General features: G+C 35.4%; 1 protein-coding gene across 1 annotated transcript; it reads right to left on the bottom strand.

The window, feature by feature from the left end:
- Positions 1 to 8,287: 8,287 nt before the first annotated feature.
- Positions 8,288 to 9,825, bottom strand: LOC110884788 (glutathione S-transferase T3-like). The gene is made up of 2 exons (XM_022132505.2): positions 9,338 to 9,825; positions 8,288 to 9,021 (listed from the first exon to the last, which is right to left on the bottom strand). The coding sequence occupies exons 1-2, from the start codon at positions 9,804 to 9,806 to the stop codon at positions 8,288 to 8,290; spliced, it is 1,203 nt and encodes a 400-aa protein (XP_021988197.1). The 5' UTR covers positions 9,807 to 9,825.
- Positions 9,826 to 14,440: the final 4,615 nt, after the last annotated feature.

Raw genomic sequence — 14,440 nt, 5'->3', positions numbered from 1 at the left:
GACTATAAATGAAATTAAATTTATTTATAATCTAATAGGTTATTAATTGAACCTAAAAAACACTAATATATATAAGTGTTTTTTGGATAAATTGTACGTTACACAAACCATATAATATATAAAACCTATTTTATTTTAGCCTTTTCAACATCCGCCGCAACGCGCGGGTAGCGTCAACTCGTTATACACACTTATCAATATTACATGTGTTAAACAACATATAATAATGTCACCTAACGCTTATTTATCTGTGAATTGTGGTCACGGGTGACAAGGAAGACGGGGTCATGGTGGAAAACGCTAAGGAGACATTATGGCTTAGTTATGAATAATAAATAGGTGGGAATGCAATAAAAGGTAACGTACTTTAGACAAATGTCTATTTAGGGAAATATATTTATGCTAAAAAGGTGACCGACTTCTAAATACTGTCAAAATAATGATAAAAGTAACCGGTCACCATCATTTGAAATTGTTATTCATTGTTGAGTTGGTATCCCAAATATAGGGTGGTTTCATTAGTTTTTTTAACAGTAAATTTCATGAACCACCAAAAACAAAACACACAGCAAAAGCCTAAACAAGACGTCAAAACCAACAGAACCTACATCAGCTCAAATGAGCACCAATCCTTTTCATAGAATTGAACCATGTTTCTACCTATGTTTAAACCAAAGAAAAAACAAAAGATCTAATATTAACAATTATATCTTCAATCTCCACATCCTTTTGCCTAAACTTCCATTCGTGTCTCGCCTTCCATAAACACCAGCAAGCCACAACGATAATCCCTTGAAACGCCATCTTCTTTGTCAGGCATAGACCCACATGAAGATAAAACTCCATCGGATCTCGAAACAAAAAGAGAAAAATGGGAGGCACTTTGCACCGGTTAACAATAAAGTTCCACACCACCGTTGCTAATCCGCACCCAATAAATAAATGATCCACTGTTTCGTCCTCCTCTCCAAAAAAAGTGCATATTGTAGAATCAATTTGAATATTTCTTCATTTTAGCGCATCTAACGTCGGTAACCGATTTATCTCCGCCCTCCACATGAAAATGTTGCATTTGCTCGGAACCCACTTCGACCATCTCATCACATAGTTATTACCCAATTCCATAACTTCATGCATAAGAGCTTTAACAAACACAACGAAGAAAACACCCGATTTGTCGCCTAACCACTTCCAAGAATCCGATTTCTCAATGCGTCTCGCACTATTGAGCATATTAAACAAGCTTTCCCATTCCTTCGCATCTAACGATCGCGATTCCCTAGACCAATCCCAAGCCCATTCAAACCTATACTCTCCCCACAGCACCCGATCTACAATCCGACAAGTCTTGTTTTTTCCAGCCGAAATAGACTAGGAAAAGTATCTTTTAGATGCCCATTTCCATTCCAAAAATCTATCCAGAATCTAATGTCCTCGCTTGTGCCATCAATCCCTTTAAACATCTTACTAAAATCAGCCCCCACAATTTTTAGTTTGGACATCAAGGACACCCTATATTTTTCCAAACCCCATGCTATATTTGATGCACGGAGCAAGCTCCCATCCCGAGTTTTAAAAATGGAAAGCATCGAGGACTCTCCTCCATAAACTATATTTCTACAATTTGTGAGTGTATATGTCTATCGCTTCCGTCAATCACATATCGTAGCTAAACGAATAATCAAGACAAGGTGCTAACATGTTGAACATAATGTTCATGTGTGTTGATGTTGATTTGCACAGATCAACATATATGGATCCACACAGATCAACATATATGGATCCGCACGAATCAAGGGCGCACAATTAGGGTTTTATACAAAAGCTGATCTGTGTGCATGTAGTCATGTCCATCCGCGCCAATGCAGGTCCGCACCAAATGGCCGATCCATAAACATGTCAATCTGTGCGCAGCTTCATGCGATCAAGGTCCACTATAAATACTAGTGTTAGGTCTTGTTCATTTGTACCTTTGGATGTTAGAGTAACGAAACTCTGTCAAACTGTTTTTGTGGTTGTATACTTTCATATCATCAATAGAAAACAGATTATAATTAGCTTGTTATTGTTTGATCCACTCTCGTACTTGGATTCCGCACAAGATACGAGATTTATGCAATCAACCGTGTATCAGAATCGATCCTAACACGAACTCTTAAATGGTATCAGAGCGGGAGATTGATTGCAAGGACTGAAGATACAAGAATTCAAGCAAATCAGAGCCAGTTTCACCATTTCTTCTTCTACTCATATTCTACACTTCATTTTCAAGTTTAAAACGCAGATTCATGTCAAATCCACGGTTATAAATGGCTAATTTTTGAACATGTTGTGCGAAAACACTTTTTAAACAATCCTTCAAAGTTTCAGATCAAAATTCAAACAAAATCTTTGAAAAATAGTTGAAAAACTATGAAAAACAATGGATGCGTGCGCGCAGATTGATAGTCACATATCTAGGTTATAGATCTGCACGGTCCTAGGGTTGTTTAAAGCATACATAAGTCCACACGGATCTAGAGTTGTTGATCCGCCCAGATCAAGTATCTCTTCATTTGCACGGATCAACGCGCACTGATCTAGGGTTTTGTAGAAGTCCATTCGTGCGAACAAAGGGTGTCCGCCCGCACGATTCAAGAGTATATTGTTTGTTTGGATTTCAAAAGTGTTTAAGTGTTTGATTTTTTTTTCAGATAATTCTCATCTCAACATCATCTACAATGAATTTTACAACACATTCACATCTGAAACAACACCCACATCAAAGAACATTTCGAATGCAATTTCTAAAAGGTTGAAATATGATAATGTATACAAAAATGATCAAAAACCACCTAAACTAATGAATATTGAAGATTATAACTGGTGGAAAGATAGGTTTGAGATTTGGGTGAAAGCATATGCTTATGATTGTTGGTCTATGTTACACTTTGGATATGTTAAACCAACTAATGAGAAAAATGAAATAATTCCACTAAAAGAGTATAAAGATCCTTTTGGTTGAACAATATAAGTTGAATCTAATTAATTTATTACATCTTTTCAAGTGTGTTTTAACTGTGTAAAACACTTGCAAAACTAGTTCATGCAAATAATTACATAATGAGTCAAAATGAGTTGCTAGTAGATAATCGATTGATTTCGAACTAGTTGTTGAACCGGTTACATGTATGGTATGACATCACATGAATCTTAATGGTTGCATTGATTGAATTCCACATTATGTATTCTGACCATCAAATGTTGACTTGAACATAACCAAGGTATACGAGCTTAAAAGCCAACGTGTCATGAGGACAACAAGATAGTCAAGATCCTAAAAGCAAAAGTAAGTTAGTTTGTATCTTTGGTTGTTATGTCTTTAAAGAAAGTAAGAACGGGTCATTTCGACCCAGTACAAGTGTAAGCAAAATTTACTATGTATTAGTAAGTGATTTCCGAACTCACTTCTTATTAGTTAAATGAAGATATGTATGTTTGAAAAATTGTAATCAAGTAGGAACGTGCAAATAATTGGAATTGCTAAGGTAAGAATTTTTGTAATGATTGGTACAATGTCAAAACCGGAAAAACCTCAATATAAGGGTGAACGGGTCATAACCTTCTAGTAAAACGATATTAGACGAAGAATATGGGAATTGGGTATGGAAAATGTATAGAATAAATTGGGAGTTGGATAGTGCCAATTCTGCGTCTCGGAACTCCCATGACACGCGTCTAGCGAAAAGAAAGAAACAAAACAAAGATTCAGCGTCTGCGTTGCAGAAGCCGCATCGCCGACGGGGCACCTCTGCGGCGTCGACGCGATGCCCTGTCCCGACTCTTAACACGCTGCCGATGGCCTTTTGCCCCGACGTGGAAACCCAGACTATGTCGCCCACGTGGGTTTAGCCCGTCGGCGATGCGATGTCTGACGCGAGCTTCCAGTTTCTTCGTTTCGCATATCCGGTTGATCCCAATTTCGACCTGATGATCCATAAGGTTCCCGAGAAGCTTCTTAAGCTTCGTTAGACATGTGAAACATCGGTTTTCAATCACGCATCGAGATGCGAGTAAGGATACAACTAGTATGCGAGAACAAATAGGAATATGGTCTTATATGGTATGTTGATAGATAGGAACTATAGAAGGGCATGATTAGGAAATGATGACGAGTGTACGTTTGTATGTGCATGGTTTGTAAATAAGTAAGCAAGTTAGGGGTAGGATTAGTAAGTCCGAATGTAATAGAATTTCAAGGTATATGTAAGGTTTGGATAAAAGATATGTAAGCACACATTTTAGATTTAGTATGTACTAATGAATATATTTTGTACATTCAGAGGCATGGGTTTCATGCCTACAAATATAAATGGTACTAATTAAGTTGCTATAGAGAATGAAATGAAGTGCAGGTACATCATTGTTGGATCATTAAAAGATTAACACGGAAATGTAAACTTGGAAGTCAGGGAGTTATCCGGATGAAATGCATTTAAGAATGGAACGTGATATGGGTGTTTAATTACATATTTTTAGATTACGCTTAATATCACCAATTACTAATAATGTGAATGTATGTAGTGACCACATGTTACACGGATCATTACTATTAATCACAAGGGGCAAGCGGGTGGAGATCGAGTTAGAGAACGTGGACTGTACGGAAGGGTGGTTACTTGGTTGTAGTCACATGTTAGATTTGAAATATATAAATTAAAAGATGAATGATGAAATTATTTTAAATGAGTTGTCCTTAAATGGTTATTAAGTATGTTAGGATATGTATAAAGAAAGAACTTTTAAGGTTCGTATTTTCTGATGGGTCTTTTCAGTTAAATCATGTTAGGGTCTTACAAAATTTAACTCATTTGTCAATAAGAGAATAGGACCATGATCTGAGTAAAGAATAAATAAGGCTCTAAATTTCGCATTCGGCCACTTGGAAACGAAATCCTGACAACAAAGAAGTATATCGGTGTTACTCAGTTTCAAACAAGGTTTGCCACTGAAATAAAATCGTTAAAAGCTTCAGCCCCCTGACATTGAATCTCGAATTACACCTCTCTTCAGGCTGAGGCTGATTTCAAGTTTGCAATTTTATCCCACGATGCTATCTTCTCAACAATCTTCCAAGGCACATATACATTAAGAATATTGAAACAAATATCAAAACCTTTAACTATACCTCGAGTTAGTAAGAACTTTCTATGTTCTTGATGGAATCCAAACTATGGAAAAGGTTCAAATCCCATATGTTAAGAAGCCCCCCTGATCTCCCTATCGATCCCACATAATCCATACTAAAGGCTACCCAATATTTTGAGGCATCAATTTCGCCCAAATCTGAGAACTTAGTCTCTTGAAACGCAATAAAATAAATCTCTTCTTCGCTTTTCACTTTCCTAATCCACTCTTCTTTGTTGTCTGCCCCAATACCTCGGGTGTGACATTCATGGACTATCCATATCTTGTATCCCGGTCCGTTTTCGTATCTGAAGTAATCCATCTATTCCCTTTGCAATACTACTTTGGGAATTCTATTTATTCTAGTTGTTTTTAGACACATTCTAATTCATAGTCTATACATGCTATATACGTGTTATTATACTAAATACATTCGTTAAAATAGGCTAAACATATCATTTTGATAATCAAACAAGTCTAGGAGCTGAAAGTGTAAAGTAAACAAACTTAATGGATACTTTGTTCACCCGCACCACACGGGATAATCACACACACACCCACGCGACACATGGGGCAACCCTGTGTTGACCCGGTCAAGGGTGGTCGCCGTGCCATGCGTAGAAACAATCCCTCCCCCTCGCGTCACACGAGGAGGTCTCTGCGAGAATTCCCTGGCCAGTGACTAGCTAGCTACCCGCACTACCATTATTTCTCCATTAAACTTGATTTTAACCTCCAAATCAATTACATAAACAATCAGAATGTATCTAGACTCAATCTCAGTCATATTCCTAAGTAATTTTGAAACTCCAAATTCAAAACCCATTCAAAGAACCATTAACTCTTATTATGAAGTTAACCAATTGAGGTCTTTAACACAAAATTGAGTTATAATCCTCAATCTCATACCATTTTCGAAATCACCTAACCACAAACACACTTCCAATTTCACAAATCTTTCTACAAATTCAAGAATAAAAAAACTAGGACACAATTTCAAGCTCAATTCCTGTCCAATTCATATGATTCTAAGGCCTAAATTTATTATTTCAGTTATCTACAATAGCCCTATATCAATTTTAGTAAACAAAGGGTAATTGATTTACAAATTGAGGATCACATTCTAGTTCACATTTATATTGGGGACATTTTATAATTTGTATTTTAGTCTAATTAACCTATCTTATGTTATACTAATACATGTTAAATGATGTTTTCACACTTTTTGTGATGTTAGTCATCATTGTATTAATTTCCACATTATAAATTTTCAACATGTTAATGCATAAAGTAGTTGTAATAGAGGCTTAGGGGAGTTTTCAAAATAATTTTGATTTATACTAATATATTGTTATGCATAAAGGAGTTGTAATAGAGGCTTAGAGGAGTTTTATATATTGTTATGTATAAATGAGTTGTACAAGAGGCATAGGGGAGTTTTCAAAATAAATTTGTTATTATACTTTTAACTAAAAAGTATTTGGTTTTTTTTATTTACTTCTAATCCAACAATGTTCATCTTTTGCAAATTTAAACTCACAACTTTTTTATTTTTAACTTTGGTCTTCTACTTCTCATGTTTTGCAAATTTTTTGTTTATGTTTCTCTCGAAATTTTGCCAGTTCACACGGCGCAACGTGCGTATATAGTTCAACGTTTTAACGTTTTCTTCTAAATTTTGCGACTTAACACGACGCAACGTGCGTGTGTGGTTCAACATTTTTACGTCGGCTATTATTTCCTGTTTGACAAGTTCGTCGCAATGTGCGGATTCTAAGTTGACTTAGTTATTACTTTCCATATTTTACGTTTCGGTCTAATTTCTTCACATTAACACGCCGTAACGTTAGTGTTGGTGGTCGTTGTCCGTGATGTGGCATTTGTGCTATTTCTCCTGGTTTTACACCCCCACCGCAACGCGGGAGGCTTCACACTAGTTTCTAGGATTTTATTCATTGTATTCTCTAGTTAATCATTAATCATTATATATTATTAATTAAATTAATATATCCATACGATCATAATCATCTTAAACATGTTATGCTACATGAATTATTGTTAATTTTGAGAAACAAAATTGGAAATCATAAAAAGATAAGTTACCAATTTGGTCATATAAATTTTTTTCATGTTAAATATATAAAACTCTAGTTTCGTATCAATATAATTTTTCTTTAGACTCTGGACAATTTAGACTCATTATATATATTCCTAGGCCTATTAATTTGTATTTGTTATTAAAATTTATTTTATAATTTAAAAGACTTATTCATGTAAATAAATATATTCATGGACAAATTGGAAATACTATATACTTATGTTTTGATGATTATAGGCTGATAGACATTCATTTTAATACAAAAACCATTATATACTTTTTACACACATCCTAATAATCATTTTTGGTCTTATTCATTATTTACACTATTTAAAAATATTTATTATAAAAATATGGATTTCGTCACAATATATGATTCATAATATTTAGTTACTAACTATGAATAACTTGGTATACTTATACTAATTGTAGTATCATACATTTAAGCCATTTTCACATGCATACAAATACATATCTTATGTCATATTTTAATATATATATTCTACCACGATACTAGTAGACAATTCGTTTTGGTTAAGCTAATAAATAAACGTTTACATGTAATTTTATTCAAACTATAAGACATAATATATATTTATTTATGATAATTATATTATATTTTACTTAGTCGAAATCACACAAGCTGTATTTATTTCACTATTTCATCTAAATACGAATTATTTGACATTTTCACCATCTTAAACTAAAAATCCCGTAAACTCATATGAACCTAGAAGTCCCTAAGACCATGTGTAGTCATAAAGCCCTCAAAGGGGCGTTATGCGCCATGTGGCATGCCACGTCAGCAAAGGGGCTTTATGGGGCTTTATGCAATTTGGGGCCGTAGTCATAAAGCCCCTGTGTAATCATTACTCTTTTTTCATTTTTAATTTTTTAATTTATTTTGTAAGTTTTTTAAAAATAAAATTCATTTCATTAAATAAAAAAAAGTACAATAAAATAAAAAAAAAACATGAAACTAGAAAAAAAACATTAAACTAGCATAAAAAAAAAATTACACAATCAAAGATTATATTTTTTTTCAATCCGCTCCTTTTGAGCCAACGCCATTTTCAAAGCTTTTCCCGTTAAGTGGTCATGCGGTTTGGAGTAGAAGTCAAAGTCGTTAGCCCATTGTCGATCCCGCATAATCTCCGTAACTTTTTCGTTCTCCTCCAAACGTTTGTTACCGAGTTCGTGTATGTCTTGAAGCCGCTTGTTTATCTCCGAAAATGCGTGACTCATATCCGTTCCCATAGACATCGACGAGGACTCGGGTTTTTTCGGCCGGCTTTTTCTTCCGGGCGGTCTTGGTAGCTCCTCCACCGGCTCGTCATCCGGAATATCCTCGTCCAAGCCGATGTTTCGAGCGTCGGAGGTTGGCGTTTCGGGTTCACCGGACTCGTTTGTTTTGGACCTCTTTGATGGCCGTGTATTTCCCGAACGACCACTAGGAGTAGTTACGACGGCCCATTTGGGGCTATGGCGAAGGATTTGCCAACACTTCATGTACGGGAAATGGCCATTAGCCTCCGTATACTCGACCAATGCCTCTTGCGTAATGTCTTCATCGCTACTTCCACTTTTCCATCCGGAATACAAGCGTTGGTACACGGTTTGAAAGTTTGTGCACCTCTTGTTTATATCGGTCCACTTCCCCGATATAGAGTCCGGTAGGCGGTATTCTCCCCTACCCATGAGCTCGAAAAAGATTTCTCGTACTCGGTTCCAAAATACGGTTTTACTTTGATTGTTTGCTACACACAAAACAATATTAAATGTTAGCTCAAAATATAAAAAATAAAATCTGGAAATAATAAAAAACAGAAAAAAAAAATAAAAAACAGAAAGTAAATAAAAACAGAAAATAAAACTGGAAATAATAAAAAACAGAAAAAAAAACATAAAATAATAAACATAAAATAATAAAACAGAAAATAAAAAAAACTGAAAATAAAAAAAACAGAAAAAAAATTTAAAAACAGAAAATAAATAACCGAAAATAAAAAAAACAGAAAAAAAAATATAAAAACAGAAAAAAAAATATAAAAACAGAAAAAAAAATAAACATACCTATGACCGGGTCCTCCGAAACATCGATGAAAGCGCGGGTTAACGCATACTCCTCTTCGGGCTCCCACGTTTGCACATTTTTTTTCGTTCGGGTGTTGGTTTCAACTTTCTTTTTATGTGCCCGTTTTGCTTTTCCTTTTCCTTTTTGCGTCTCCGGTTGCGTATCCGGTACCTCGGGTTGCGTCTCCGGAACAACATCGGGTTCGCGTAGTGGGGAGCCGAACGCTTGAGCCGACCCAAACGCTTGAGACGACCCCATCCCATCCATGTTTTGACTTGGGTTCCACCCGTAGAGATTAGGGTCCCATGATAGCGGTTGGTTCAAAAGATTCATGAACCCGGGACTTTGTTGATTGTAGTCGAGAAAACCGGAGCCGAAAGGATTGGGTCTAGTGGGAACCGGTGCCACGGGACGAGTAGGATTGCCACTAGATCGCGGAGGAATGAAGCCCCGGTTGAATGGATTCATTGTACAAAATAAACAAGAGTTGTAAAAAATTTTGGGAGTATTAAGAAGGTTTGAATGGGTATGGTAAAAAAATAAAGAGATGGAGAGGATTTTAAAAGGAATGTTGAAAAATAAATTAATTTTTTTTTTTTTTATGAATTTGACCGTTTGTAACGGTCACATTTTTGAAGTTTCCATTTCTTCACGCCGCTATGACCTTCGCGCCGTTCAAAAATTTGCACACATAGCGCCGCCGGGGGCGGTGTGCATGGCGCCATGAAGGCGCTATGATGATGGAACGCGCCCCAGTACATATGCCCTAATTCATTGGAGTTCGTTTTATTTTTTTATTCATACGTGTATATCATACATATTTTAGGATAATATTTGGGAATTATCTAAACCACTACAAATTGTGCTAAGTTGTATTTGATAATCTTTGCAACCAATATGTATTCATAATCCTTTTTTTTATTATTATGCTTTGGGATGTATCATGTATGCTTATTCAAACTCTAAGTCTTTTATACAAACTCTGTGATTCATTTCATGTTTACGTGTTTTATTCTATGCATTATGTTAAACTTTGAGGTGGTATTCATTCATACATACATTCTATATTCTAGCATTTGATCATTAACAAACTAACCCTATGGTAACCATAATAGCCCGCCCAAATTGTTTGGGTATCGAAACCAAAAATTAAACTAAGGTTTGCGAGTTAAGTGTCAACAAAGGTTTGATTATTGCATTCATTTATCCATACTTTCTTAGATGTTACCATTTACACGTGATTCACAAGTTATTCTATTATATGTATATATGTTTACTCATCAACTTGTTAGTTGACTCATTGTTTATACATGATACATGAAATGCGGTTTGAGATCTCTCACGTGGATGCTACGCACATAGGATGTTATGGACCTAGAATAAAGATATCAAACTTTATTTGATGATTACGCTTAATTTGAAACTATTTGAATTCGACATTTGAATTTGGTATGTTTAATTATTTCAACTTTTAGTGTCATGAGTTAGGAGTTATGAATAATCATCATGCCTCAACGTATGTCGTCGTCGTCGTCGGTTGGGGCGTGACATTGGATGTTTATCAACATATAATTTCATTGATGGCACCTGCCAATTCCATGATCCAAAATAATTTCACATACCTGGTCGTTAAAATTTTCCATAGCCAAACCAACTGAAATACCCAGATTAATGGTAGTCGTTGCTTCTTTGTCGACATTGATATCACTTCTCCTTCGTTCTTTCTTGTTGAAATTATCGTCACCTATTAAATGTAGTCCACAATCCATGAAATACCATATTACCATGTAATATAAAGGTTTATAAAGAGCCCTTATGACTAAGTTTCTTAGTCCCCTCCCCTTTAAAAAAATCATTTTAGCATATCTTGTTTCATGAAAACACTAATCAGTTTGGCACTAGACACCCAATGCACCGTAACCGCCTCCAACCATCACAAATCCCATACGCTTCCGCCTTCTTGTACCACCTAAATAGGCATGAAAGCCAGTTCCAATATTACTTTGAATTTTTTGACTTTGAAATATGAAACTTTAAAAATTGAAACTCTATCCATCATTTCTAGTGTGATAATCGGGCTTGTATATAGACCATACAAACTCGGAATGCATGAGAAGACTACATAGGGTGAACAGAGTGGCGGAGCTAGCCCACTAATTTAGGGGTATCCTGAATTTTTTTTTACCATGCAATCATATAATAAAAACTCATGTTAATTAAGACTAAGCACTCATATTCAATTAAGAATAATCATGGCTAAAAATTCAAATGTATAAACACACTATTTAAACGAAATTTTAAATACTATAAATTAACACCAAGGTTCATATATATCGGTGATAGAATGGACTAGAAGGACACGAGAGTCGTCCCTTGGATAGAATAGTTGAGTGGAATTTGAGGGATGATTAAAGTGTGGTGGGGGAGCTTCTATTTATAATGTTGATTCTAGGTAGCGCACGACCGTGCATATTGACAGTCATGTCTGTGCCACGACCTGCTCCACCAGTGCGAACAATACGATGAAATGTCAGTTTCGTCATGCACGACTGTGCATGTGCAATGGCAAACTGTTCCACTAGTCCCGAAGGTATATATGGTCAAATTTTGTTACACACGGGTGCACATAATTTTGCACAGCCTTGCTTGCTTCCTTCAGCCTAACCATATTTGCTTCAGCACGTCCAAGCCCACCATGCCTGCTTCTACACACCCATGCATACTTTAGCACACCCATGTTTCTTCTTTAGCTTCTAGGGCTTCTTTGGAGGATAACAAGCATGCATGACCATGTTTGACTTTGCTTGGTGATGTTCTTCATTTTTCTTTAGAGTTCAATCTATACTGTCACCATAAGGCCAAATGCCACCACAATTCCACAAATTAAGCTATGAAGTATCAAGTCGTGTGAAAGTGCATTTACAAATATGGGGTGAGTATGTAGTAAAACATGCATAAAATGATGGCACACCAACTTTCTACTGAATCTAATTGCATATGATGTTTCTATTATATTCATTAAAAGGAAAGTTCACATTAGATTGTTATTTGGATTCTTTGTAGGTTGTCTATTGCCATGAATATGTGATTTATATGTTAGCTCCTTTGGAATATGGGTGCTATGATGTCACTATAGCTAGTGCTTGGTGTTGTTGGAAAGGTATGTTTAGAACTAAATGAAATCCATTTTGTCAAATTATAGTTTATGTGCTTTAATAAGCGGAAATATTTATCGATCAGTATGGGTGATTCCACCGCCATCGCTGGGTGGTGTTAATTATTCATTTGAGATAAATGATTGTAACACCCCAAAAACGGGTCTGGTAATCAAACCGTGTTAAAAGTAATGACGGGCAAAATACCGTTAGTGGTAAAAATTAACCCGGTAAATATCAGGAATTTAAATAAATAAACTTAATATTATTTGGAAAGAGGATAAATACTTTGAGAAAACAAAGTATATAAAAATGCCCGAGTTAACGGGACTTACAGCAAACCTAGTCATAAACTTTCCCGAACCCACTAAGATAACTAGGAATGCCAGACCTAGTTAATAAGTGGAAATATGGTTAGAAGGAATTAGGGTGTGGCTAACTTAATAACTAGCCAAAACATGAGGGACTAAAGTTGGATAACTTGAAATGGATTATTAAAATAAAACATAACACAACACACACACACCCACACTCTGAGTGTGTGTGCGTGCGTGGAGATCGACCAGAAGGCTCCCATGGAGCCAAGAACCCTAGTTCAGCTATTCCTTCAAATTGAAAGGCTAATTGAAGCCCGAATTCAGATCTGAACACATAATAACGATCACCTAATCACGTGAATCAAGAGGTATGTCGAAATTTATATTTTTATGATACTTGTGAAATTTGATAATCATGCATGAATGAAATTCTTGTATGAAATATGAATGTTATAGTGAAATTGTGATGTCTAGGAGTCTAGGAACGAACCCTAGATGTGAATTTAGTAAAATAGTGCCATAAAACTAGAGATTTAACTAATGACCTTGTAGGTGGTAAGTGGGTTTTATGGTACTATGATGAACACTTGAAAAGTGATGATAAATAAGTGAAAATTTGTTACTGTGATATAAGTCTAGGTGTTGTTATGCATGCTAGACATAGAGACTTGTGAATGATGTTGAAACTTGGCAAATAACTAGTTGAGAAACTTGATTTATGAAAGTATGAAAATCATGCCCACAAGGTGTTTGTTAAAATGTCTAAACGAACACTAATATGTTGAAATTTTGAAAGAAACGTGTAATTGAATAATGTGACAATTGTGCGAAGTATGAATCGATAAGGGTTCAAAGCATAAAGTTAATCTAGACTTAATTGTGTAAATCATGTGATCAAAAGTAGTTAACTTTTGATAAGTTGAATTAATAAATAATAAGGTCGAACAGTAGTTTCGACATAGAAAATACGTAAGGTGGAAAAGTCATGATTATCAATGACTAATCTAACCACCTTTGAATGATGACGATAGTTTGACACTTAACGAGCAAGGTGGAGGCTTGGGAAGAAACGGGTCAAACGAATCAAGAAGGAAAAGAAAAGCGTAGCTCGGATACGAGGTAAGTTAAGCTTACGCCTTTTTATTCTTACTACCAATTACTTATAATGCATGTCGGAATAAGTGGGAATGTCAAGAAACCATATGTTATGGTAAAAAGGGCAAAAACGATAGAATGGTAATCCGGACATGAGTTAACGAATAAATAAAAAGGAATTGAAAGGACATCATTTGACATAAGTCAAAATGGGTCAAACAAAGCAAGAAACGACTTTTAAGCAAGATGAATTCAAAGAGTAAATCGGAATAGGTTAAAGGGATGAAATGGTAATTAAATACCATCTCATAATATAATTAGTCACTTCGACTAAATGGGTCAAATGGTGTTGTTAACACCATTTATCAATAATATTTGATGATCGCTTGTTGAGTTTGTGATCACAGGAATTAACACATGGTTCGCATGGCTATTAACTAGAAATTAATAGCGAAAGGTATTCAAACGGGTCAATCTTATGACTCGAGCCAGGTACGCATGTTTAGAATTATAGCTAAAAGCGACATTTTGGTCA

The sequence above is a fragment of the Helianthus annuus genome, chromosome 11 (assembly GCF_002127325.2).
Source record: "Helianthus annuus cultivar XRQ/B chromosome 11, HanXRQr2.0-SUNRISE, whole genome shotgun sequence".
Lineage (NCBI taxonomy): Eukaryota > Viridiplantae > Streptophyta > Magnoliopsida > Asterales > Asteraceae > Helianthus > Helianthus annuus.
Note: the sequence above shows the minus strand (reverse complement) of the source record. Positions and strands in the feature narration are given on the sequence as shown.